Source organism: Ovis aries, chromosome 8 (assembly GCF_016772045.2).
Source record: "Ovis aries strain OAR_USU_Benz2616 breed Rambouillet chromosome 8, ARS-UI_Ramb_v3.0, whole genome shotgun sequence".
NCBI lineage: Eukaryota > Metazoa > Chordata > Mammalia > Artiodactyla > Bovidae > Ovis > Ovis aries.
The window spans coordinates 29,947,821-29,971,974 of NC_056061.1; the positions used below are offsets into that span (position 1 = coordinate 29,947,821).

Consider the following 24,154-nt stretch of genomic DNA (forward strand, 5'->3'; position numbering starts at 1 on the left):
TGTATCAAAAAGATAAGAAACACGTGTTGGTGAGAATATTGCTGAGACTTTTGCACTGTTGGTGGGGTTGTAAACTGGTGCAGCCACTATTGAAAACAGTATGGAGAGTACTCAAAGAAACTGAAAATAGCATACCATATTACCCAGCAATTTTACTTCTAAGTATTTCTCTAAAGGGAATAAAATCACTGTGTCAAAAAAAAAAATCTGCAGCCCCCTGTTCATTGCAGCTATCTTTACAATAGCCAAGATATGGGAACAACCTATGTTCGTTCATCAGCAGATGAATGGATAAAGAAAGTCTGGTACACATGTGCACAGACACTGAAATATTCAGCCTTAAAGAAGGAATTCTTGCCTTTGTGAAAACGTGTATGAATCTTGAGGGCATTTGCTAAGTGAAATTTTCAAGTCAGAGAAAGGCTCATACTGTATGTTCTCAGACAGTGAGAGACAAGTGTGTAATATCACTTGTATGTGGAATATAAAAGAAGAAGGACTTACAGATTACAGAGAGTAGATTGGTGGCTGTGAGAGGTGGTAGTAGTTTAGTTGCTAAGTCGTGTCCAACTTTTGCGACCCCATGGACTATAGCCCTCCAGGTTCCTCTGTCCGTGGGATTCTCCAGGCAAGAATACTGGAGTGGGTTAGCATTTCCTTCTCCAGGGGATCTTCCCAACCTAGGAAACGAACCCAGGTCTCCTGCATTGCAGGCAGATTCTTTACCAACTGAGCTACAAGGGAAGCCGCCTTGTAGCTTGTGAGAGGTGGAAGGTGGGCAAAATACTTGAAGGTGATCAAAAGGTACAGACTTCTAGTTATAAATAAGTCCCAAGGACTAACATATAGCATGATGAGTTAACAATGCTGTATTGTATATTTGAAAATTGCTAAGAGAGTAGATATTTTTCTTTTCTGTAGATATTTTTACTTTTATTTAAAAATGCATAAAGATACCCACAAATCGAATCATGCTATCTGCCTCTTTTTCTAATAACTTTAGTGGTTTTTGTTCCTCTGAAGATGGAGACTTATAAGTAGCAGGGCCCTGGATGGCCTCTTTCTTCTGCCCTAACCACACAGCATGCTTTCCCTTGTTCTTTTTGCTTTGGCTACATGGGCCTTTATATTCTGCTTCAAACTCGTTGTGTTTCCTTCCATCACAGGGAGTTTTCTCATGCTCTTACCCCTGCCAAGAGACGTTGCCAGGATGAAACATGTTTAGCCTTTGACTCAACAGTAAGTTAACTTCCACAGAGATGTCTTCTTGGATAAGATTAGATTTGCCTTTTCCATGAATTAGTAGTGCCTTACCCAGCTCCTTTTAACTCTGGTAATAAATGCAGTTGTACATTCTTTGTTGGCGTTGTTAATGTCTGTCTCTCCCATTAGAAAAGAAGCCTCATAACAATAGGGACTGTGTTTACTTTGATCAGAGATGAAAAAAAGGAACCTATTTCATATTATTGTGAAGATTAAATGATAAATGCGATATGCTTAGCATGGTACCTGGCATAGAAGCATGTAATGCTACTGGATCATACTATATATTTTGTTTTGAGTAGAAGGAAATGATACCATTTGTGGATAAATTAACTGGATAAAGTTAAAGGAAGAATTCTGGCTCTTCTTGGCCAGAGATGGGATTACCTTTGGAGGGTAGTAGCTAGTCTTATTTGTAGAGTAATTAGCCTCCAATTAAAATAAATAAAATAAAAAACAAAAACAAACAACAAAGAAATTAACTTTTATTTCTCTACTATTCTTGGCTCCTGTATCTGCAAGAAAGCAGCTTTTTTTCCAAAGTATTTTCTCCTTTTCCAGTTGCATCCTTCCCTTCCTTTAGCTTTCTCAAGTAGGAGGTAGTTTCCAAAAAAATTCACAAAATAGAATTTTTCACTTGAAATCTGGGAAGTTGCACCTACACTTGCAGTTCTGTATTTGTCATAGCAACCACAGCTGTAAAAATCAGGTAGAATTCAAGATAGTGGGATCAAAAATGATACAGCAGATATTTCATGTTGTGCCATAGGGGACAGGTTTACTGTAAATCACTGGGATCATATTCCCTATTGTGTAATTTATAGTGGCTTTAAAGAGTTTTAAAACTTTTATTCTAGCTGCTTAGTATTTTCTACCACTGTTCTCCGCTTAGCATAGCCCTCATCTCAGTTCCTGACATTGTGAAAGTTGAACGATTATCTGAAGTGTTAGGTTTTTACTTTTCATATATTAAGTATGTAAATTTTCTTTTTTGTTCACTCCTTTGGTTTCTTTATGTTCCTTAAATGTTACTTGCTGCCTTGCTCTCAGGGAATTGAAGTCCTTATGCAAAATGAGATGTGGCATAACTAGAAAGTATTGTTTCCTGCCATTTTCCTTCATGGTTTGGAGAAGGATATGCATGGAGCAAAAAGCACAGATTTGGGGTCTGTAGGCTCCTTGGGGTCCTCAGATCTGTTTTGCTTAGCTTTTAGAGTAAGTTGGAAAATCTGAATTTGCAGCCTTTTTTAAAAATTCAAAAAGTATGGGAAAAGTGGGCTAGCATTACCACTTGGCAGCAATTGACAGTGCTCTGTTGGTATGACAGAAACACTCCAGGTTGCTCTAGCTTTCTTCATCTTCCTGCTTCTCCCCAGATTCATGCCCATGCTTCATTAATTTACATTTCTTGCCTGGCTTCTGGCTTCCTTAGGCTTTAGACATGTGACCCCAGGCACAGTGAGGTAGGACACTATTAGGTTAAGAGCAAGACAGGCTAAAATCAATGATCTGCTGAAATGGTTCAGAGTCTCAGAGGGCTTCCATCCCCGTGGCATCCTGATCAAGGGAGTTCTTGGTCCCTCCCCTGGTAAATGAGATTTTAAAAAAATGACAATAGATGTCTTGTAGAAATAAGTTTAGGATGATTAAATAACCATTGAGAAAGAACAGGATTGGTTTTACTGCCAGGACTGTTTTCTGGAGCTGCCTGTAATTCCTATAAGTTTGTCAAAATATGTACCTGTTGATGAAAATGTTTGAGTTTACTAATTTTTTCAAGAAATGTTTTTAGGGGAAATAACTCTTAACAAGGTGATAAATTAGTGAATAGTCTTGAAAACCAAAAATTCCTGATACCTCCAAAATTCTAATTTTTTCATCCATTTTTTTCCATTGTGGTAAAATATACATAAAACATAAAATTTACCATTTTAACCATTTTAATGTATATACTTCACTGATGCTAAGTATAATCACATTGGTATACAGTCATCACCATTATCCACTTCTAGAAATTTTTCATAATTCCAACAGAAACTCTATACTTATTAAACAATAACTCCTCACTCTCATTCTCCTCATGCCTGGTAAACTCTACTCTCCTTTCTGTCTTTATGAATTTGCCCATTCTGAGTACCTCATATAAGTGGAATTATACAATATTTGTCTTTTTCTGTGTGGCTTACTTCACTGAGCAGTTTTCAAGGTTCATCCATGTTGTAGCATGTATCAGAATTTCAGTTTTTTATAAATGAGTAATATTCTATAGGAATAAGTCTATGGATATACCAAATAAATTTATAGATATACTAAATTTTGTTTATTCATTTATCTATTGATGGATCAAAACTCTAATCTTCTGACTGCACTGCACCTTCCTTAGTGGCTAAGTTGTAGGGTAGATTATTTTTGTTCTCCATCCTCACTGGCTTCTTGAGTTTCTTTCTCTCACATTGTCCCAGAAAGCTTGCACATCAGCATGACTTCTGGTCATTGTGACCCCAAAGCAATTGTGCTCCCTTTGGCCATTAATGAAACTGTTGTATTATGTATATTCTGACCTTATCCTAACCCACTGTTTTGCTTAATTCTAGGAATATAGTAATTTCTGACTTGGTTCTATATGGCTGTGGGTTCTTTTCCTGTGAATTATACCCTCTTCCTGCAATTCCTTAGATATCTAGAAAGCTTAGCTTTCTGGTCTCAACTGTGTACATTCACTAACTGTGTGAGTTTGAAAATGAAAGTGAAGTTGCTCAGTCGTGTCCGACTCTTTGCGAACCGTGGACTGTAGCCCACCAAGCTCCTCCATTCATGGGATTCTCCAGGCAAGAATACTGGAGTGGGTTGCCATTTCCTTCTCCAGGGGATCTTCCCGACCCAGGGATCGAACCCAGGTCTCCCACATTGCAGGCAGACGCTTTAACCTCTGCACCACCAGGGGATGATGGGTTTTAGAGCAGATATTTCATATTTCTTCTCAATGATATGTTATTCAAAACATGCTACTTGCTTTCAGCCTGGTGGTAAAAGTAAAAATTGATGGAAATCCATTTAGGTGTCTTGTGAATTAAGTAAGATTATATATCAGAAAGTACTTGGTAAAGGTGGTTTTACCATGATTAAGACTGACTGTAAAAAGAAAGGGCTTGGTAAAAGGTAGTTTTACCATGTTTAAGACTGTAAAAAGATTTCCATGCAAAGCTGTTAGAAAAGCTTAAGAATTAAGTAAGGAACATAATTCCTTATTGCGTAAATAGGTGGGGCTGTCTAGTATGTCGGAAGGGAATGAGTTTAAGAATAGTTAACTGAGTTTAAAGGCAGGAAGACAACAGTATCTTTTTTGAACATTTTGAAAAAGCACTGATAATGCCTGTTTCATGCAATCGGGCTTCCCCCATGGCTCAGTGGTAAAGAATTAACCTGCAGTGCAGGAGCCACAGGAGACGCAGGTTCGATCCCTGGGTCGGGGAGATCCCCCGGAGGAGGAAATGGCCACCCACTCCAGTGTTATCTGGAAAATCCCATAGACAGAGGAGCCTGGCAGGCTACAGTCCACAGGGTCGCAAAGAGTTGGACACGACTAAAGTGACTTCGCACATTGGACCACAGTGAAAAAACTTGCTGTTAAGTCTACTTTTGTGAGGATTTATATCATAACATAGAATTGGAATTTGGACAATTTCAGCACATTTCTAACTTTTTGATACTGCCCCAAAAGTTACTAACTTTTATTACTTTTGTTTGGGACATTCTTTGAGAAGAATTCTTGACTTGATATACATGAGGATATTAGAAAAGCAAGGGGTCAGTCAAAAGCAGGTCCTGATAAACTGATAATGTTAGTATAGATGAGTAGTTTGCAGATTTTCAAATCTCCTAGATAAATAAATTTTTAAAACAAATCAACCATATAACTTGGGAATCATTATAGTATTGTCAACTTCTCAATTCATAAAAAAATTTTTTTTAAATATTATCTATTATCACAATTTCACAAAAGAAAAAAGATTCTAACAATAAATATAGGAATTCTCTTAGAATTAAGGACAGATTTTAAAATAGAACAGCATATTATATTACTTTTTTTATGCACCACAGTAGACTTTTGGTTATGAATCATTGTTTGGGAATTACTAACATAGATGTTTCTGAAATTTAGAGGAAAAGAAAATTATAATTGCCTGGATTGACCAAAGGTGGAAAGGATGGTACCAGTGAAAGAGCAATGTTTGAAAAAGGAAGTTTTCAGAGAGTGAAGAAGAAACACACATTGGTTTTAGATACACTGAATATCCATGTTGAAGTTCAGCAAGCAGTTATACAGATTAGACCTAGAGATAAAGATTTAGATATTTTCAGTCTTGAGATGATAGTAACAACCATGAAAATGGGCCAAGTTTCCTGAGGGAAATGGGTGAATTTAACTCAGATGACCATTATGTCTACTACTGCGGGCAGGAATCCCTTAGAAGAAATGAAGTAGCCATCATGGTCAATAAAGAGTCCGAAATGCAGTACTTGGATGCAATCTCAAAAACGACAGAATGATCTCTGTTCGTCTCCAAGGCAAACCATTCAGTATCACAGTAATCCAAGCCTATGCCCCAACCAGTAATGCTGAAGAAGCTGAAGTTGAACGGTTCTATGAAGACCTACAAGACCTTTTAGAACTAACACCCAAAAAAGATGTCCTTTCCATTATAGGGGACTGGAATGCAAAAGTAGGAAGTCAAGAAACACATGAAGTAACAGGCAAATTTGGGCTTGGAGTATGGAATGAAGCAGGGCAAAGGCTAATAGAGTTTTGCCAAGAGAACACACTGGTCATTAACACTCTCTTCCAACAACACAAGAGAAGTCTCTACACGTGGACATCACCAGATGGTCAACACCGAAATCAGATTTATTATATTCTTTGCAACCAAAGATGGAGAAGCTCTATACAGTAAGCAAAAACAAGACTGGGAGCGGACTGTGGCTTAGATCATGAACTCCTTGTTGCCAAATTCAGACTTAAATTGAAGAAAGTAGGGAAAACCACTAGACCATTCAGGTATGGCCTAAATCAAATCCCTTATGATTATACAGTGGAAGTGAGAAATAGATTTAAGGGACTAGATCTGATAGACAGAGTGCCTGATGAACTATGGATAGAGGTTCATGACACTGTACAGGACACAGGGATCAAGACCATGGCCATGGAAAAGAAATGCAAAAAAGCAAAATGGCTGTCTGAGGAGGCCTTACAAATAGCTGTGAAAAGAAGAGAAGCGAAAAGCAAAGGAGAAAAGGAAAGATATAAGCATCTGAATGCAGAGTTCCAAAGAATAGCAAGGAGAGATAAGAAAGCCTTCCTCAGTGATCAATGCAAAGAAATAAAGGAAAACAACAGAATGGGAAAGACTAGAAATCTCTTCAAGAAAATGAGAGATACCAAGGGAACATTTCATGCAAAGATGGGCTCAATAAAGGACAGAAATGGTATGGACCTAACAGAAGCAGAAGATATTAAGAAGAGGTGGCAAGAATACACAGAAGAACTGTACAAAAAAGATCTTCATGACCCAGATAATCACGATGGTGTGATCAGTCACCTAGAGCCAGACATCCTGGAATGTGAAGTCAAGTGGGCCTTAGAAAGCATCACTACAAACAAAGCTAGTGGAGGTGATGGAATTCCAGTTGAGCTCTTTCAAATCCTGAAAGATGATGCTGTGAAAGTGCTGCACTCAATATGCCAGCAAATTTGGAAAACTCAGCAGTGGCCACAGGACTGGAAAAGGTCAGTTTTCATTCTAATCCCAAAGAAAGGCAATGCCAAAGAACACTCAAACTACCGCAGAATTGCACTCATCTCACATGCTAGTAAAGTAATGCTCAAAATTCTGCAAGCCAGGCTTCAGCAATATGTGAACCATGAACTCCCAGATGTTCAAACTATTTTTAGAAAAGGCAGAGGAACCAGAGATCAAATTGCCAACATCCGCTGGATCATGGAAAAAGCAAGAGAGTTCTAGAAAACCATCTCTTTCTGCTTTATTGACTATGCCAAAGCCTTTGACTGTGTGGACCACAAGAAACCGTGGAAAATTCTGAAAGAGATGGGAATACCAGACCACCGGACCTGCCTCTTGAGAAACCTATATGCAGGTCAGGAAGCAACGGTTAGAACTGGACATGGAACAACAGACTGGTTCCAAATAGGAAAAGGAGTACGTCAAGGCTGTATATTGTCACCCTGCTTATTTAACTTCTATGCAGAGTACATCATGAGAAACGCTGGACTGGAAGAAACACAAGCTGTAATCAAGATTGCCGGGAGAAATATCAGTAACCTCAGATATGCAGATGACACCACCCTTATGGCAGAAAGTGAAGAGGAACTAAAAAGCCTCTAGATGAAAGTGAAATAGGAGAGTGAAAAAGTTGGCTTAAAGCTCAACATTTAGAAAACGACGATCATGGCATCTGGTCCCATCACTTCATGGCAAATAGATGGGGAAACTGGAAACAGTGTCATGCTTTATTTTAGGGGGCTCCAAAATCACTGCAGATGGTGATTGCAGCCATGAAATTAAAAGACACTTGCTCCTTGGAAGGAAAGTTATGACCAACCTAGATAGTATATTGAAAAGCAGAAATATTACTTTGTCAACAAAGGTCTGTCTAGTCAAGGCTATGGTTTTTCCAGTGGTCATGTATGGATGTGAGATTTGGACTATAAAGAAGCTGAGTGCTGAAGAATTGATGCTTTTGAACTGTGGTGTTGGAGAAGACTCTTGAGAGTCCCTTGGACTGCAAGGAGATCCAACCAGTCCATTCTAAAGGAGATCAGCCCTGGGTGTTCTTTGGAAGGAATGATGCTAAAGCTGAAACTCCAGTACTCTGGCCACCTCATGCGAAGAGTTGACTCATTGGGAAAGACCCTGATGCTGGGAGGGATTGGGGGCAGGAGGAGAAGTGAACGACAGAGAATGAGATGGCTGGATGGCATCACCAACTTGATGGAATGAGTGAGTGAACTCCAGGAGTTGGTGATGGACAGCGAGGCCCTGCGTGATGTGACTCGTGGGGTCGCAAAGAGTCAGACATGACCGAGCAACTGAAGTGAACTTTCTGAAGGAAAAATGTACAATATATAAGGCAAAGGTTAAAGACTCGGAAGCCCTACTGCTTGGATTTGAATTCTTACTTTACCAGCTAAAAGCTGTGTAACTTTAGTGACAATACCTTATTATGTTCTCTTGAGAATTAAATGAGCTTAGAATATTGTTTGGCAGCTAGTTAATAAGTATTGCCTATAATTATTTGGTAGCAGCTTAGTGGTAAAGAACCCCACCTGCCAAGCACGAGACACAGATTCGATCCCTGGGTTGTGAAGATCCCCTGGAGAAGGAAATGGCAACCCACTCCAGTATTATTGCCTGGGAAAGCCCATGGACAGAGGAGCCTGGCGGGCTAAAGTGCAGGGGTCACAAAGAGTGAGTCATGACTTAGATGACTAAATAACACCAGCAAGTGGTGGATTAAAAGGCCTGAATAGTATGCGGTGAGTAGCGGCAGGCTATAGATGTTATGCAGAAATTGGATAAATTCTAAAAATCTTATTTTGAAAGCTATAGAGCTATGGAAGCAAAGAGAAGAGGTAAACTTAAATTCTAGAGATTCCTTCTCATGTGAACTGAGATAGCTAGCTGTTTGTTCCTGAGAGCAATTGCTAAGTATAGGCATGTTTTTAGGATTAGTTTTTTTCCAGGCAGAGGGAATCCAGAGGGGAAAAGAGAAATCACAAGAACTTTTAACAGTTGTGTGGGCTAGTTTGACAGATGGAAATTGAGATAAGCCCAAAATGCATAGCCTTTATTTTTTCTTCACTGGACACTTGGGCTTCCCAGGTGGCGCTAGAGGTAAAGAACCTGCCTGCCCGTGCAGAAGAGGTAAGAGACATGGGTTCGATCCCTGGGTCAGGAAGATCCTCTGGAGGAGGGCATAACAACCCACTCCAGTATCCTTGCCTGGAGAATCCCATGGACAGAGGAGCCTGGCAGGCTACAGTCCCTAGCATTGCACAGAGTCAGATATGACTGAAGTGACTTAGCACAGACACTTGCTAAGTGTTGGGGCAGTGTCAGAGGCTGGAGTTAACCTGGTATAACTGAGCAAAATCTTGCAGTTTCACAGTACTTAGACTTGCTAGGTTCTCAAACTTCTTGATTTCAGGACCCCTCTTACATGCTAAAAATTATTGAAGATAGCAAGGAGATTTTGTTTCAGTGGATTGTATTTGTTGATATTTACTGTATCAGAAATTCAGAAATTAAAAAATAAGAGAAATTTTAAATATTTACTAATATAAAAGCAATGATAATAAACTCATTGAATGTTAATATAAATAATACTAGAAAGAGTGAATTATATTTTTGTAACTCTTTGGCTTAATAGCAGACAACGGAATATTCATATCTGCTTCTGCCTTCAGTTTGTTGGAGAGTGTTATTTTGGTTGAAGTAAATGAAGAAAATCTAGTCTTACACAGGTATCAGTTCAGTTCAGTTCAGTTCGGTTGCTTAGTCATGTCCGACTCTTTGCGTATGCAGCTGGAAAAAGCGGAGAAGGCAATGACACCCCAATCCAGTACTTTTGCCTGGAAAATCCCATGGATGGAGGAGCCTGGTAGGCTGCAGTCCATGGGGTCACTAAGATTTGGACACGACTGAGTGATTTCATTTTCACTTTTCACTTTCATGCATTGGAGAAGGAAATGGCAACCCACTCCAGTATTCTTGCCTGGAGAATCCCAGGGATGGGGGAGCCTGGTGCACTGCCGTCTATGGGGTCGCACAGAGTCAGACATGACTGAAGCGACTTAGCAGCAGCAGAAGCAGCTGGAAAAAGAAGGGGTAATTTAATCATTTTTTTCAGGTAGTTGAGTATTCTTTGATCTTATGGCAGAACTTGACAGGTAGTAGTTTCTTAAAGGTTAGTTGCAGTGTGGAATCTGAAATCATTTCAATGAACTTTTGTATATTATTACATTAAAATCTATTGTTCTGTCTTTTATTTTGAATGAATATTTTACTCACCCATAATTTTGTACCATGCATTGGTCATTTGGAAATATTGGTTCACTGAGGTGTGCAAACCATTAGTATACAATATAAAAACTCCACACATGTGTTAGTATCACCACTGATCTTATCCAAAAAGTAGTAAGGAGTAAGTATTGGAAAGCTGTCAAGGTTATGGTCGCTGATATGTTTTCTGCAATTCTAATTTTTGCCTGGAAGTTCTGATTTTATTGTTGGCAACAAATGCTGATATTTTTATCTTTTTAAGTAATAGGCTCATTGCACTCATTTTTGTTAATGTAGTCTCTACAGTTGTTTTATATATAGTCAAATAATGTGAGAAAGGACTTTTGTTTCTCACCATGAGAGTACAGGATCTAGAATTGCTGCTCTATATAAACAACGGGAAAACTGGACAGATACTTGAAACAATTGTCCTCACAGACTGGACAACTGGCAGTCTAACAGTCTGATTCCTAGAGGAATCAGAAGATGTGAGCTCTGCAGTTGCTGTGGCTCTTTGCCTGGAGGCAGTTTTCAGTTGTGGTACAGGAGAGAAATCCCAAATAGAACCCGATGGTATTGCTGAGTGGTGTGAGACATAAACTTCAGAGTTTGGGGAAGCCATGGTGGCTGGAATTTAAGGGTAATAATATACCATAGAGGAAGCAGTTATTATAGATAAAGAGCTCTAGAAATCCGTATAGGAGTCCCACACTTCTGCACATTGGCTATGGTGAAATGCCAAGAACTGCTTCTAGGAAAGAAGTTATTAATAGCTGTAAGCTGAACAATTCCCAGTGCTCGTACAGAATCAGAAGTCATTTGGGTTCCCATCACCAGAGTGAAAAAACCCCTCTGAATACATGGGAAATTCAGGGAAGACTTCAGAAGGGTCACCCACTTTGTAGAAGGACTAAATTCTAGAATGAAGACTATTCTACACCTACCCTGAACATAAGCCCCATGTGGATCAAGTTGGTTTAGATGTAACTTAGCTGCCCATTAGAACAAAGTCCAGTCCTCTTTTAACAGAATCTAACACTCAAGAGTATAAATCAGCAATATTTAGCATACAGTAAAAACATTATAGACGTGTCAAAAATTGAGAAAATATAACTTAAAACCAAATGAACAGACCGAGTAAAGGCAGAAATGATTGAACTAACAGACAAGAATGTTGAAACAGCTAAAGTAAATATGCTCACTTTAAAACAATGGTCTAATTTTCTACCTGAAGAAGCCTATTAGAAAAGAAGAGCAAAGTAACACCACAGTAAGTAGAAGGAATGTAAGAATAAAGATAAGAGCAGAAATCAGAGATATAGAAAATAGATAACAAAGGAAAAATAGTAAAGCCAAATGCTGTTTTTTGTTTGTTTTTTTTTTTAAAAGATCAATAGCCTCAGCAGTATCAGAAATGATATTGAGAAGAGTAGGTAGAGACATAGGCAGTCCGCAGCTGGACATAAAGACAGGGTATTGAGTTATGGGGCAGCAAGAGAAGAGCCAAAACAAAGGCTAAGCTTCAAGAAGAGGAATGCCAAGTTTTCTTAGTGGAACCATTCTGAAGTCAATTCCAGAGTATACCTATAACTTCTGACATTGGAGTGAGGTGAGGAGAAAGTGGAGGGAGGCCAGGGTGGAAGTCAGGGGGATCCATCAAGTCATCTGTTGTTATCAGTGTAAGTGGAAATGAAAGGAAAGGTGGGTGGAAACAGGAGTAACTGATCGCTTAGAAGAGAGTATGTTTTGTTTGCACTGTATTGAAAATTCAGATGCTGTGAAAGCTTTAGATATTGTCATTTTTCACTCTTAGATTTAACCTAGTGAATCAAGCCCAAGTTAACTTAAAATTGTATTTAGTAAGAAAATGCCTGAACTTTTTTCTGTTGAGAATTTTCAAGATGAACATGGAAGTAAAAATCAAGAGAAATATGCAACGACTTGTGTAGTTCCCTGTCTTCACCCCTCTATCCCTGACTTTGAATGTGATTTACAACACTTAAGTATTTTACTGGGTTTTTTTTTTCCCCCCTTTGGTTTTGTTTTGTTGTTTACTATTACTTTTTACTGCTGCAGGTAGTAAGTGACCATTTAGGTACTATAGGCTAAGTAGAAATAGTCAGAGAAAAGTTCTGTTAGATACATTTCAGGTGAAGGAAAATCACTGGGCTGAATTTTCAGATTATTTTTAATAAGGGTAGAGTCTAGGTTTAATATTGATTTAAAAATTCAAACTTTTTAGCTGAGTTATCCTTTTTTTTTTTAAAGAAACTTACTTGAAAAGTGGCTAAATTGCTTTTAATAAATTAATTATTAATGTGCCTGACAAGAGAGGAATGTCTAGATTCTTTTTCACCAAATGTTAAATTCTGGGTGTGTTAGGTTGTAGAATGGTTTTTACTGCCTGTCGTTTTTGTACTTGTTTGAATTGTTTGAATATTAAAATAATGAGCATGTATCTTTTCTCTCCCCAAACAAACAGAGCTGTTAAAAAAAAAAAAAATGTGCCTAGCACATAAGGAACGTAAATACTTATTGACTAAATGAATAAATAAAATGGATTCTATGGGAAAATTAAGGGTAATATTTATTGTGTTACTATTATATTAGGTTCAGGTATAATGCACATTGGTATATTGGACATACTGGAAAGTAATTTTGTCTATGATTCTAGTTTGTGATGCACCTCCCTGGAGAAGGCAATGGCACCCCACTCCAGTACTCTCGCCTGGAAAATCCCACGGACGGAGGAGCCTGGTGGGCGCAGTCCATGGGGTTGCTAAGAGTCAGACACACTGAGCGACTTCACTTTCACTTTTCACTTTCATGCATTGGAGAAGGAAATGGCAACCCAGTCCGATGTTCTTGCCTGGAGAATCCCAGGGACGGGGGAGCCTGATGGGCTGCCGTCTATGGGGTCGCACAGAGTCGAACACGACTGAAGCGACTTAGCAGCAGCAGCAGTGTACTTAGAAGTACCTGTAACTCCCTTAAACACCTACCCTCTTCATACAGCTATTGAAGGGAGAAGAGCATCAAGAAAAATGTTTGCTTTCAAATGATTTCTATACTCTCTCTGTAATTTATTCCCACCCACCTCCCCCCCTCCAAAATAGAAGGTATTTCTGGCAGCAAGAGCTCTCCAAGGAGCATGTTAGTCTTGCTTCAGCAGACAGAGTTGTTTTAATACAAAAAGTTAATTAAAACATGCAGCCTGTTTGCTACCAGCCGAGGAGAGAAGATGGCTTGTCAGTTTTCAGTATCTTCTTTTACTCCCGTTTATCCTTATAAGTGATCTTTTTAAACTCTGCCAATTTGTTTGCTTCTTATCTCTCTTGAGATACAGCAGTGTTGTGGACTCCCCAGTTCATCACTGATCTTGTGAGTAATAGGATTTCTCTTCCAGTTGCCATGTTGTTCTTATCTCTTCTGCAAGAATAAAATATTTAAGCCCTAAATATAAAACCTGAACAGAAAGGAAGTTCTAAATTTCATTACAAATTATCTTTTCTTCTGTATCCCCAACACCCCCCTCCAGATCAGTTCAGGGAGCCTTTTTTAAAACATTATAAAAATATATAACTAAAAATTATAAAAGCAATTCTAAACAAATTTTTTTAGGCAGTGATGGAATCCAGTTAGATTTTCTATTTATCACCAGATAGCACAAACTCAACTGTTACGCTCTAGATTTTCAACAAAGGATGCTAAAAGTGAAGGTAAGCTTGGACCATACATGAGATGGGCACAATGTCCTATTTTTTTTCTTTTTAATTACACTGTTAATTTTGGAATAATTTTAGATTTACAGAAAAGTTACAAATATGTTACAGAGTTTTTTATCCTTCATCTCATTTTCCCCATTGTTAACATGTAATACAACCATGGTACGTTTGTCAAAACTAAGAAATCAGTAGCAGTTCATTACTATTAACTAAACTCCAGACTTTATTCAGATTCTGCCAGCTTTTCCACTAATGTCTTTTTTCTGTTCTGTGATTCCATCCAGGATACCACATTGCATTTAGATATCATGTCTCTTTGTCTCCTCTGCTCTTTGACAGTTTATCAGCCTTTATCTCTTGTAATTTTAACAGTTTTGAGGAGTATTGTCAGCTACTTTGTTTATTATCATGTCTCAGTTTGGGTTTCCTTGATGTTTTCCTCATGTAGACTGAGTTTATGTTTTGGGGGGGAATGATACCACAGAAATAAATTGCCCTTCTCATCACATAATATTAGGGGTAAGTTCTATCAATATGACTTACTATTGTTAATGTTAACCTTGAGTCATCCGGCCAAGGCAGTGTTGCTAGGCTTCTTCACTATAAGGTTACCTCTCTACCCCCGATGCTCTGTTCTTCATAAGTCACTAAGTCCAGCCCATGCTCAAAGGAGGGGTAGATTAAACTTTTAGAGTATCTGCATAAATTATTTGAAATTTTGTAAGGAAGATCTGTCTTTTCTCCCTCATTTATTTCTTCAGTCATTTATTTACAGCGATATGCTGCTAAGTCACTTCAGTCGTGTCTGACTCTGTGCGACCCCAGAGACGGCAGCCCACCAGGCTCCACCATCCCTGGGATTCTCTAGGCAAGAACACTGAAGTGGGTTGCCATTTCCTTCTCCAATGCATGAAAGTGAAAAGTGAAAGTGAAGTCACTCTGTCGTGTCTGACTCTTAGCGACCCCATGGACTGCAGCCTACCAGGCTTCTCCATCCATAGGATTTTCTAGGCAAGACTACTGGAGTGGGGTGCCATTGTGTTCTCCTTATATCAATATGGACTTGTGCATATTTATTTTATACTTAGAGTTATAATTCCTTACTATGTTACTTTGCTGTTCGGGTGGTTCCAACTTTGGCAGATGGAAGCTCTTTCAGGTTGGCTCTTAAGTCCCCATCCTTTTGGGTTTTTTGAAAACTTCTTTACTTTTTGGCACTGCAGGATGCTGTGGGCTCATCTTGTATTTTCCCTACCCTACTCCTAGAATCAACCATTTCTCCAAGAAGCCCTGGTTCCATGGTTAGTGGTATTTATAAACCAATATCTGGGCAATGAATATGCTCATTGGTACTGGAATGTCCCTGTTTCTAGGCCTTCTCAACAGACAGAGCAAGGAAATACATGTATATATACTAATTCTCATATATATATATATATAGATATCACATCTATAGCTATTTCTGTATCTTTTCGTCTGTATGTATATTAAGCTAAGTGAAGTGAAGTAAGTGAAGTCGCTCAGTTGTGTCTCTTTGCGACCCCATGGACTGTAGCCTACCAGGCTCATCCCTCCATGGGATTCTCTAGGCAAGAGTACTGGAGTGGGTTGCCATTTCCTTCTCCAGGGGATCTTCCCAACCCAGGGATCGAACCTGGGTCTCCTGCATTCCAGGCAGACGCTTTAACCTCTGAGCCACCAGGGAAACACCTGATATTAAGCTAAACATCAGTGCATACTGATAACGCTAACTAATCCCATACCATAGAATTATTTTAGCTTTCCCCTTTTGTTTATCTGAACTTTTTAGCTTGGCTTCCACCATCTGTCATCCATCTCCTTATTTCTTCAACTGCGGCATACAGGTAAAGCAGTTTCAAAAATGTTGACTTCTACCACTATAAGAACAACCTGCCAACTAGAAAACTGTTCATGTACAGTTCCTTTTTCTTCTACCCTTACTGTTTCCAATCAAAACATGATTTTCCAAAGTAATTTTAAGTTAGCTCCTTCCTTTTTTTTTTTTTTCTTGCAGCCTTTTCAGTGAGATTATGTCTGCATTCCATCCTGAGGTCCCCAACCTCTTGGTTGATTTTTTTTAATGTGCATATATTAAAGTTCACTTTCTGTGTTGGAAAGTTCTTTGTGCTTTACCAGATACATAGCATCAGGTATCCGCCTCTCCAGAATATTATCTCCACCCTACAAGTTCCCATGTGCCCCCTGTAGTAGACTGCTGTCCACTCCCCCAGGCCCTCACAGCCACTCACCTGTTTTTCTGTACTTTTAGTTTCACCTTTTGTAGAATGTCATATGAAGAGAATTGCATAATATGTAACCTTTCAGATCTGCCTTTTTTCACTTAGGAAGATGCATTTAAGTTATATCCGTCTTATCTGAATCACTAGGTTGTTCCTTTTTATCACTGAAGAGTATTACATTGTATGGATGTCTCATAGGTTGTTTGTCTATTATCTATTGAACAGTATCTTGGTTGCTTCCAGTTTTTAGTGATTATGAATAAAGCTGCTGTAAAAACTTACATACAGATTTTTGCATGAACATGTTTTCATTTCACTTGGGAAAATAACTAGAAACGTGACTGCTGAGTTGGTTATATGGTGGATATATGTCTAACTTGGTGAGAAACTGCCAGACTATCTGAAGTGACTATTTACATTTTGCATTTCTATCAGCAGTAAATGAGAGTTCCTGTTGCTCTGCATCCTTTCCTAGTGTAAGTTTTAGTAGTGTCCCCTTTTACTTTTGATAATGTCCTGGTTTGTATGATGAACAATGCAGTGTTAAGTAAGCATAATGACATATTCTGTCTTCTTATGTTTTGTGACTCTCTTTGTGAGGAATTTTGGTGACTCTGTTGAGTCCAGTATATTTTGTTGTTGTTGTTGTTGAGAGATATGATTTTCCTCATTAGGAGCATGATTTTAGATCCTCTAATTTCAGTAATGGTGGATTAAGGAATAAATAGGTAAAGGAAATCAGAATTAAGTAATTCAGTTGGCTAAATAGTTGACATTGTGTAATGATGCCAGTCTCCTTGTGAGCTTCCTCATTGTGATATCACTTTTCTAGTCATCTATTCACTTTCTTTAATGGCACCCACAAGCAATTCTGTGCATTTTTTTTTACTTTTAGTTTTGCAGTCTGACCATAATTTGGACCTTTCTAATATCTCAAAGGATAGAGAAAATGAAATCATTACAGCTTATAATGTATCAGACTTAAGGTTGAAGCCTCTAGGGATAGATAGCAGAGCCAGAAAGCCATCTTTGTCTGTGGAACATCTGCATAGTAACTGTGGGTACCCATCATCCTTCAGATTGTTATGTCTCAGTGTTATTTTAATTTTCATATTTATTCTTTGGATTCCAGATTAGATATTTTGGTTAACCACTGGCATGCTGCATATTAGCTTTATCTTGAAGCCAAACAGAGCAAATAACACTTTTCTTTCTTCAAAAAATTTCTACCCTCAGATCTCTTTACTTACTCTTTCTTAATATACAAAAATAATGGTGTCAGTAAAAACAAAGATTAAGGATTTGCTAAGAAAATTTATGATCATCTCATTTGTGGTATCTACCCAGGGTCTCTAGAGACAATTCATTTAAATGAAAATCCTTCTATTTCTAGAAATCCAGGCTTCTGCTTCACTTTGTCATGCAAGTGAGAATTCTGCTCACAGGTCAGAGGCCACAGGTGCATCAACAGGCCTGTCATCTCATCTTTAGGACCCGCCAACTAACCTTTCCGATCTTTTTCACAGGTGGTGGAGAGAAGATGGGGAACAATGCAGTTTCCAGATGTCAAGGTCTAAGTAGGTCAAGTCAGACCCTCGTTGGGAATGTCTAGTCCACAGTGGTCAGGATACCAAAGCACATTGCAATGGTTAGCAGAAAATTGACAAACCCATCAGAATTATTTGAGGAGATGGAAGTTTGTGGATTAAATTGCTCCATTAATGATTTTCCTTTCCTTAGATTGAATTCAGATATAAGATTCCTGCATCTACTACTGTGGGAAAAAGATAAAAGGGAGAACCCTAACTTTGGACTTCCCTGGTTAATTTTTATTCATTTATTTATTTTTGTTGAAGTACAGTTGATTACAGTGTTGTGCTAATTTCTGCTGTATATCAAAGTGATTAAGTTTTATATATGTATTTCATATAGATACATTCTTTTTTATATTCTTTTCCATTATGGTTTATTATAGGATATTGAATATAGTTCCTTGTGCTAAATAGTAGGACCTTGTTGTTTATCCTGGATTATTTTAAAATTATTCATTGCTTTAGATCTTGAGGAAATATTTGAAGTTTTCCTTTATTAAAAAGTGATTGCTAACTTAATATTCTTTCAAACTCAGAAAATCACTTTATGGTGAAGGTAAAAAATTAAGCTTTTGAAAGATGTTTCTTCTTGATTAAATGTGATTCAGTTAGTTTCAATGTTAAAGAAAATAAACCCAGCATTTTGCTATGTCTGAATCTTGAGAGCACCAGGCATTTTGGACAAATCAGTTAACAAGTTGGGCCTCGTTCTTTTGTAAAATGAGAAAATTTAGACTAGTGAGCTCTTGGATACCTTCCAACTCTATAGTATGTGGTCTTATGACATGAGTGGCCAAATTAGATTTTACTCCAAAATGAATAATTACCAAATAATGTCAATGATTTAAATGTAAACCTAGCCCTGCCGTGAGCCTTCATAAAACAGAACAATGTTTACTGTGTTCAAATGACATTTTAATATAGGATCAACTTTTTAGTTTTTTAAAAATCTATATCCCCAATTAGAATTGTTTAAAATTATAATCTTTCTGCATGTATCTAATATGTGTGAAGTTACTTGTCTAATTTACAGATATCTTTTGTAAATTGTTGTGATTCCTGTATATGGGAATTCAGAAGAAAAGTTCAGTGCCACATTTTTCCCCCTGTGAATACATATAACTATTTCTTAGTTTTTAAAATGTGTTAGAGTTGATTTTCGAAGAGAAAACTTTGCAGCTGCCTTTTCAAAGACGCTGTCTTAGAGGACAGGCTAGAGAATGAAGAGAGTGGGGAAGGGAGGCCAACCTCACCTTCAGTTAACATGAAGTTCCGAGGTAGATGTTCTGTTTACTTAACAAGCAATAAGACATTTAAGTATTACATATGGTTTTCTGGAGACTTTTTAGCATGCCTTTCATGGGCTATCTCTTGTTCCAGTAAGCCATCCAATTAGATATTTTAAGCAGTGTATTTTTGCTGATGTGTACAGTAGTAATTTTTAAGGGTGGAATTGGCAACACCTGGAAACTTAAACAGATCTGATGAAATTTCTAGGCCATATAAAATTGCTGCTGTGAACTTAACATGCAAAAGAGCATTATAACTCTGCATCCTTGTTTGCTTGGCCTGGTGTGGTTTTCTGTTTCTTGGAATGGACACAGAGAAAGAAATTAAAAGGCACAAATAAATAAATTATCTTTTCTCTTTTTGTGCCTTCATCAAACCAATATTTGCAGAGATCCTTCTGTTCCTCCTCTCTTTAGAGTCCACCAAACATTTCATATTTGAAAGACTGTATGAAGCTTACTCCTTTGATCCCTCCTCTTTGAAAGGATTCTCAAATGCCAGCATTCCTCCTAGTTAAGTTTTCATTCGGCTTTTCTTTTGTTTTGCTTCATAATTTAGTGGTAAATTACAGATTATTTATTTTTTAAAAGATGTTTCATCTTGCAGACTTGAGCTTTTAATTTTCTTGGCTTCACTGTCCTATAGTAAAAATTAGTCTATCTGGCATTAACGGAAACTTCCTCACTGAGTACACATGTAACAACAACCTAACATAAAGAATAATGATAGTTGGTTACAGCCGTGACCCTAAGGCAGTGCAAGATACCTAAATATTGTCTGATTTATTCAAGAAAGATAAGATCACATCAACTCAATTTGTTGTACATTTTGTTCCAATTCATTTGACAAGTACTGATCTATGTTTAGTGAGTGGATATTAACCAGACCACCCCATTCCCTAGTCTAAGAGGGTACAAGGGTGTTTGTTGTGTTTTATGTCAACTTTGCTGTAGAGATGGTCTGCATGAAAGATGTTTTTAATTAAAAATTCAAGAAGGTAATGCTGGCACACCTTATATTAGGATTATGTTCTGAAGATTTCTCAAATCTTCAGTTAGTCAGTTCAGTCGCTCAGTTGTTTCCAATTCTTTGTGACCCCATGGAATGCAGCGTGCCTGGCTTCCCTGTCCATTACCAACTCCTGGAGCTTGCTCAAACTCATGTCCATTGAGTCGATGATGCCATCCAACCATTTCATCCTCTGTTGTCCCTTTCTCCTCCCGCCTTCAATCTTTCCCAGCATCAGAGTCTTTTCTAATGAGTTAGCTCTTTGTATCAGGTGGCCAAAGTATTGGAGTTTCAGCTTCAGCATCAGTCCTTCCAATGAATACTCAGGATTGATTTCCTTTAGGATGAACTGGTTGGATCTCCTTGCAGTCCAAGGGACTCTCAAGAGTCTTTTCCAACACCTCAGTTCCAAAGCATCGATTCTTTGGCTCTCAGCTTTCTTTATGGTTCAACTCTCACATCTCAAATCTTTCCTCCCCTCAAAATGGCTGAAGGCTAAAAATAGAAAGAGATGGAATTCAGAAATCAGTAGTCTTCTGGAAAGCCTCACTATAGCAATACTTCCTTCTAACCATTCACATTCCCAGACTTTTTTTTTAAGATTCATTTGAGCAAACTTTTATTGAGCGCTCACTATATATAAGATAATGTGATAGGAAATAAACAACAGGGTCAGGAATGAAGGGGAATAGAACTATGCTATTGATAGTTTTATGGCTGTCAAGGACTTCACACTCTAACAGTTCCTTAAATTAACTTTCAGGCCTATAGTTATAAATCTGGAAGAGTTTTGGTATATTTTATTTTTGAAATTTGTTTGAGCATTTTGCAGCAGTCAGCTGGAAAGCACCAGGGAGGGGAATGATCTATTCAAAAGTCCAGAAGTGTGTGTGTGTGCTATCTTAATATAGCTTTGTTGTGATATAATTTACATATGATAAAATTCATCTTTTAAAGAGACTAGTTCTTTGAGTTTTGGTATACTCACAGAGTTGTACAGCCATCACCACTTTCTAATAATTTTATAACATTTTCATCATTCCCAAGAGAACTGAACTCATTAGTGATCACTTTTCCTAATCCTCCACCATCAACCTGAGGTAACCATTAATCTGGCTTCTTTGTTTATGGATTTGCCTATTCTAGATATTTCATGTAAATGGAATTATAGAATATTTGTGTTTTTGTGTCTGGCTTCTTTCACTTTGCATAATATATTCAAGGTACATCTATTTTGTAGCATATATTAATACTTCATTTCTTTTTATGACTGAATAGTATTCTGTTATATAGATTTGCCACATTTTATTTATCCATCAATCAGTTGCTAGATATTTGAGTTGTTAACTACTTTTTTGCTATTATGAATAATACTGCTGTGTACGTGTGTATGTTAGTTTTTATATAAGCTGTATGCTCTAATTTCTCTTGGATATACCTATGAGTGAAATTATTGGGTCATATGCTGACTTTGTTTAACCTTTTAAAACTGTTTTCCAAAGTGACTATATAACTTTCAATTCTATCATCAGTGAGTGAGGGTTCTAGGTTCTCCATACCATCATCAACACTTGTTCTCTCTTTTATAATTTTAGCCATCCTAATGGACGTGAAGTGGTATAGCACTGTGGCTTTAATTTGCATTTTCTGAACGGCTAGTAACATTGAGCATCTTTTCATGTGCTTTTTGGCTACTTGAGTATTTTCTTTGGAGAAACATCTATTTGAGTCCTTTCCACATCTAAAAATTGTGTTATTTGCCTATTTGTTGTTGAATTGTAAGAGTTCTTTATATAATCTTGGTATAACTCTTATCAGCTATATAATTTGCAAATGTTCTCTTCCATTATGTGGGTTGTTTTTTCACTTTCTTGATAGCATCCTCTGTAGCACAAAGAGTTTTTAATTTTTATGATATCCTACTTATTTATTCTTTTTTTCTTTCATTGCTCATGTCATATCTAAGAAGCTATTGCCTAATTCAAGGTTATGAAGATATACTCCTGGTAATTTCTTTTAAGAGTTTATACTTTATTTCTGTGATCCATGTTGAATTAATTTTTGTATATAGTGTGAGGTAAGAGTCTAGCTTCATTCTTTAGTACATAGCTATCCAATTGTCCCATACCATTTATACCATTCTTTCCACATTGAATGAACTTGGCACCCTTATCAAAAACTAACTGATTTTAAATGTAAGGGTTTGTTTCTAGATTTTCCAGTCTATTCCATTTATCTGTTTGTTTATTTTTATGCCATTGATACACTGTCTTTATTATTTTTGCTTTATAGGAAGTTTTGAAATTCCACACATGATATTTCACTTTTTACTTTTCCTCAGTGCTCACATCTTTTGGTTACCAGTTTTCAAATCTCACTTTTTAGTATTTTTCAGGTTGGTTTGAGACTGTGCCCCTACTAACAATTCATTGGTTTAGGATTTTAATTATTTGTTGTTGTTGTTTTGTTGCCCAGCCCCACCCAAAAGCATTAGCTTCTTAACTGGTTGTTTATGTTAATTCATTCAGCTATTTTTGTTTTTTACCTGCTGCACATGACATATAGGTCTTGGGGGGTACACCAATGAATATGTCAGATATAATCTATATTCTCCTAGACTTTACATTCTAGTTGGGGAAGCACAATAAATAAGTTTAAAACAATTAGATAGTGTGATGAAGGGAATTAAACAAAATAATCTTTATAAAAGTGAATCTAATTACTTTCCTGATTAAAATTCTTAAGTGACTTCCCATTACTTTCAGGATGGAGTTCATATCTCTCATTTAATTTTAATATTATCTTATCAAATTATAAGAGAACTTTTTCAACATTAACATCTTTCTAGTAAGTTCCCTGCTATCTTCCTTTGTGAATATTTGTTTTTTCTTATAAACTGTGTATCTAGTATTAAACCTCTTAAAATTTTATCTGTAGCTGTAAAAAATTGCAACAGGCTCTTTTTATTGGCTTCTATATTGCCAATATTGGCTTGTATGTTGTAGTATAGTTTAATTAAATACTGTAATTTTAATGAAATGTGTATAAGTAAGATGAAATATTTTAAAGTATATTGACATTCTAAAATGGAAGGCAAAAAGTACAGCTGCAAAAGTCATCCCGTAATGAAAGCATTCTAGTTGCACTGCATGAAACTCAGTCATAGCAGATCTGTCTAATTGTGGTCTTTGAATGTGCCAAATGTTCTAAATATTAAATTCTGCCTTTGACCATACTGCCTAGCTTGTTTAAAAAATATCTAATGAGTTTACTACTTCAGTTTCTTGGATATAGTAAGTAAACATAAGCAGTATCATAAGAAAAAAATGGAACATATCCATAAATGAGGTTAAAAAAAATCTCGTATACAAGATGACCAAGAGGATGAGTCAGTTTTCTGTTGCCATAAAGAAATTCTGTTGTTACTGAGTATTTAATAATATTTTAAATATACTGTAAAGCTCTTTGATTTAAAATTGTTTTCTATTTCAATTGGTGATGAAACACAAAACCCAGAAGACGACAAGGGCTGGATTTGGCCCCTTTCTAGCCTTATGATAATGGAGATCAGAGTCAAGAAAAGCCCCTTATCTCCTAGCTCAGGAGTCTAACAAGTATTTATTGAATGCTTACTGCGTGCCACATACTGTTTTATGTACCAGGCATGCAATATGCCCATGGCAAACAAGGCTCCTGCCACAATAGGGTAGACTGATAAAGAGAAATGAGGGGATGGTATATAATGTAATCTAGTGGGTGTTGTTTTACCTAAAATAAACTGTAAGTTTTTTCTTTTACCTCTTTTAGCACATTCTTTGCCTTAACTTAGATTATTAATAACTTTGGGGGGAAGAAATAGTAGAAAAATAAATCTATATCTCGAGACTGCCAGTTTCTGCTCTAACATGTGAAGAGCTTAGAAGTTGTTGTTCCCCTTC

The 24,154-nt window shown here is 37.2% G+C and overlaps 1 protein-coding gene and 1 non-coding gene across 9 annotated transcripts in view; one reads left to right on the forward strand and one right to left on the reverse strand.

The window, feature by feature from the left end:
• The window catches only part of PDSS2 (decaprenyl diphosphate synthase subunit 2), a 311,640-nt gene that overhangs the window by 36,047 nt on the left and 251,439 nt on the right, over positions 1-24,154 (forward strand). For 2 of the 8 annotated variants that reach the window (XM_060419518.1, XM_042253352.2), the window contains exon 2: positions 17,853-17,903. The exons of the other annotated variants lie outside the window; for them this stretch is intronic. In XM_060419518.1, coding sequence (XP_060275501.1) covers positions 17,853-17,903 — 51 coding nt within the window. The remainder of the gene's footprint in view (positions 1-17,852; positions 17,904-24,154) is intronic. 8 annotated transcript variants of the gene reach the window in all.
• On the reverse strand, positions 15,699-15,770 carry TRNAS-GGA (transfer RNA serine (anticodon GGA)). The gene has a single exon. It is a non-coding gene; the product is annotated as a tRNA-Ser (tRNA).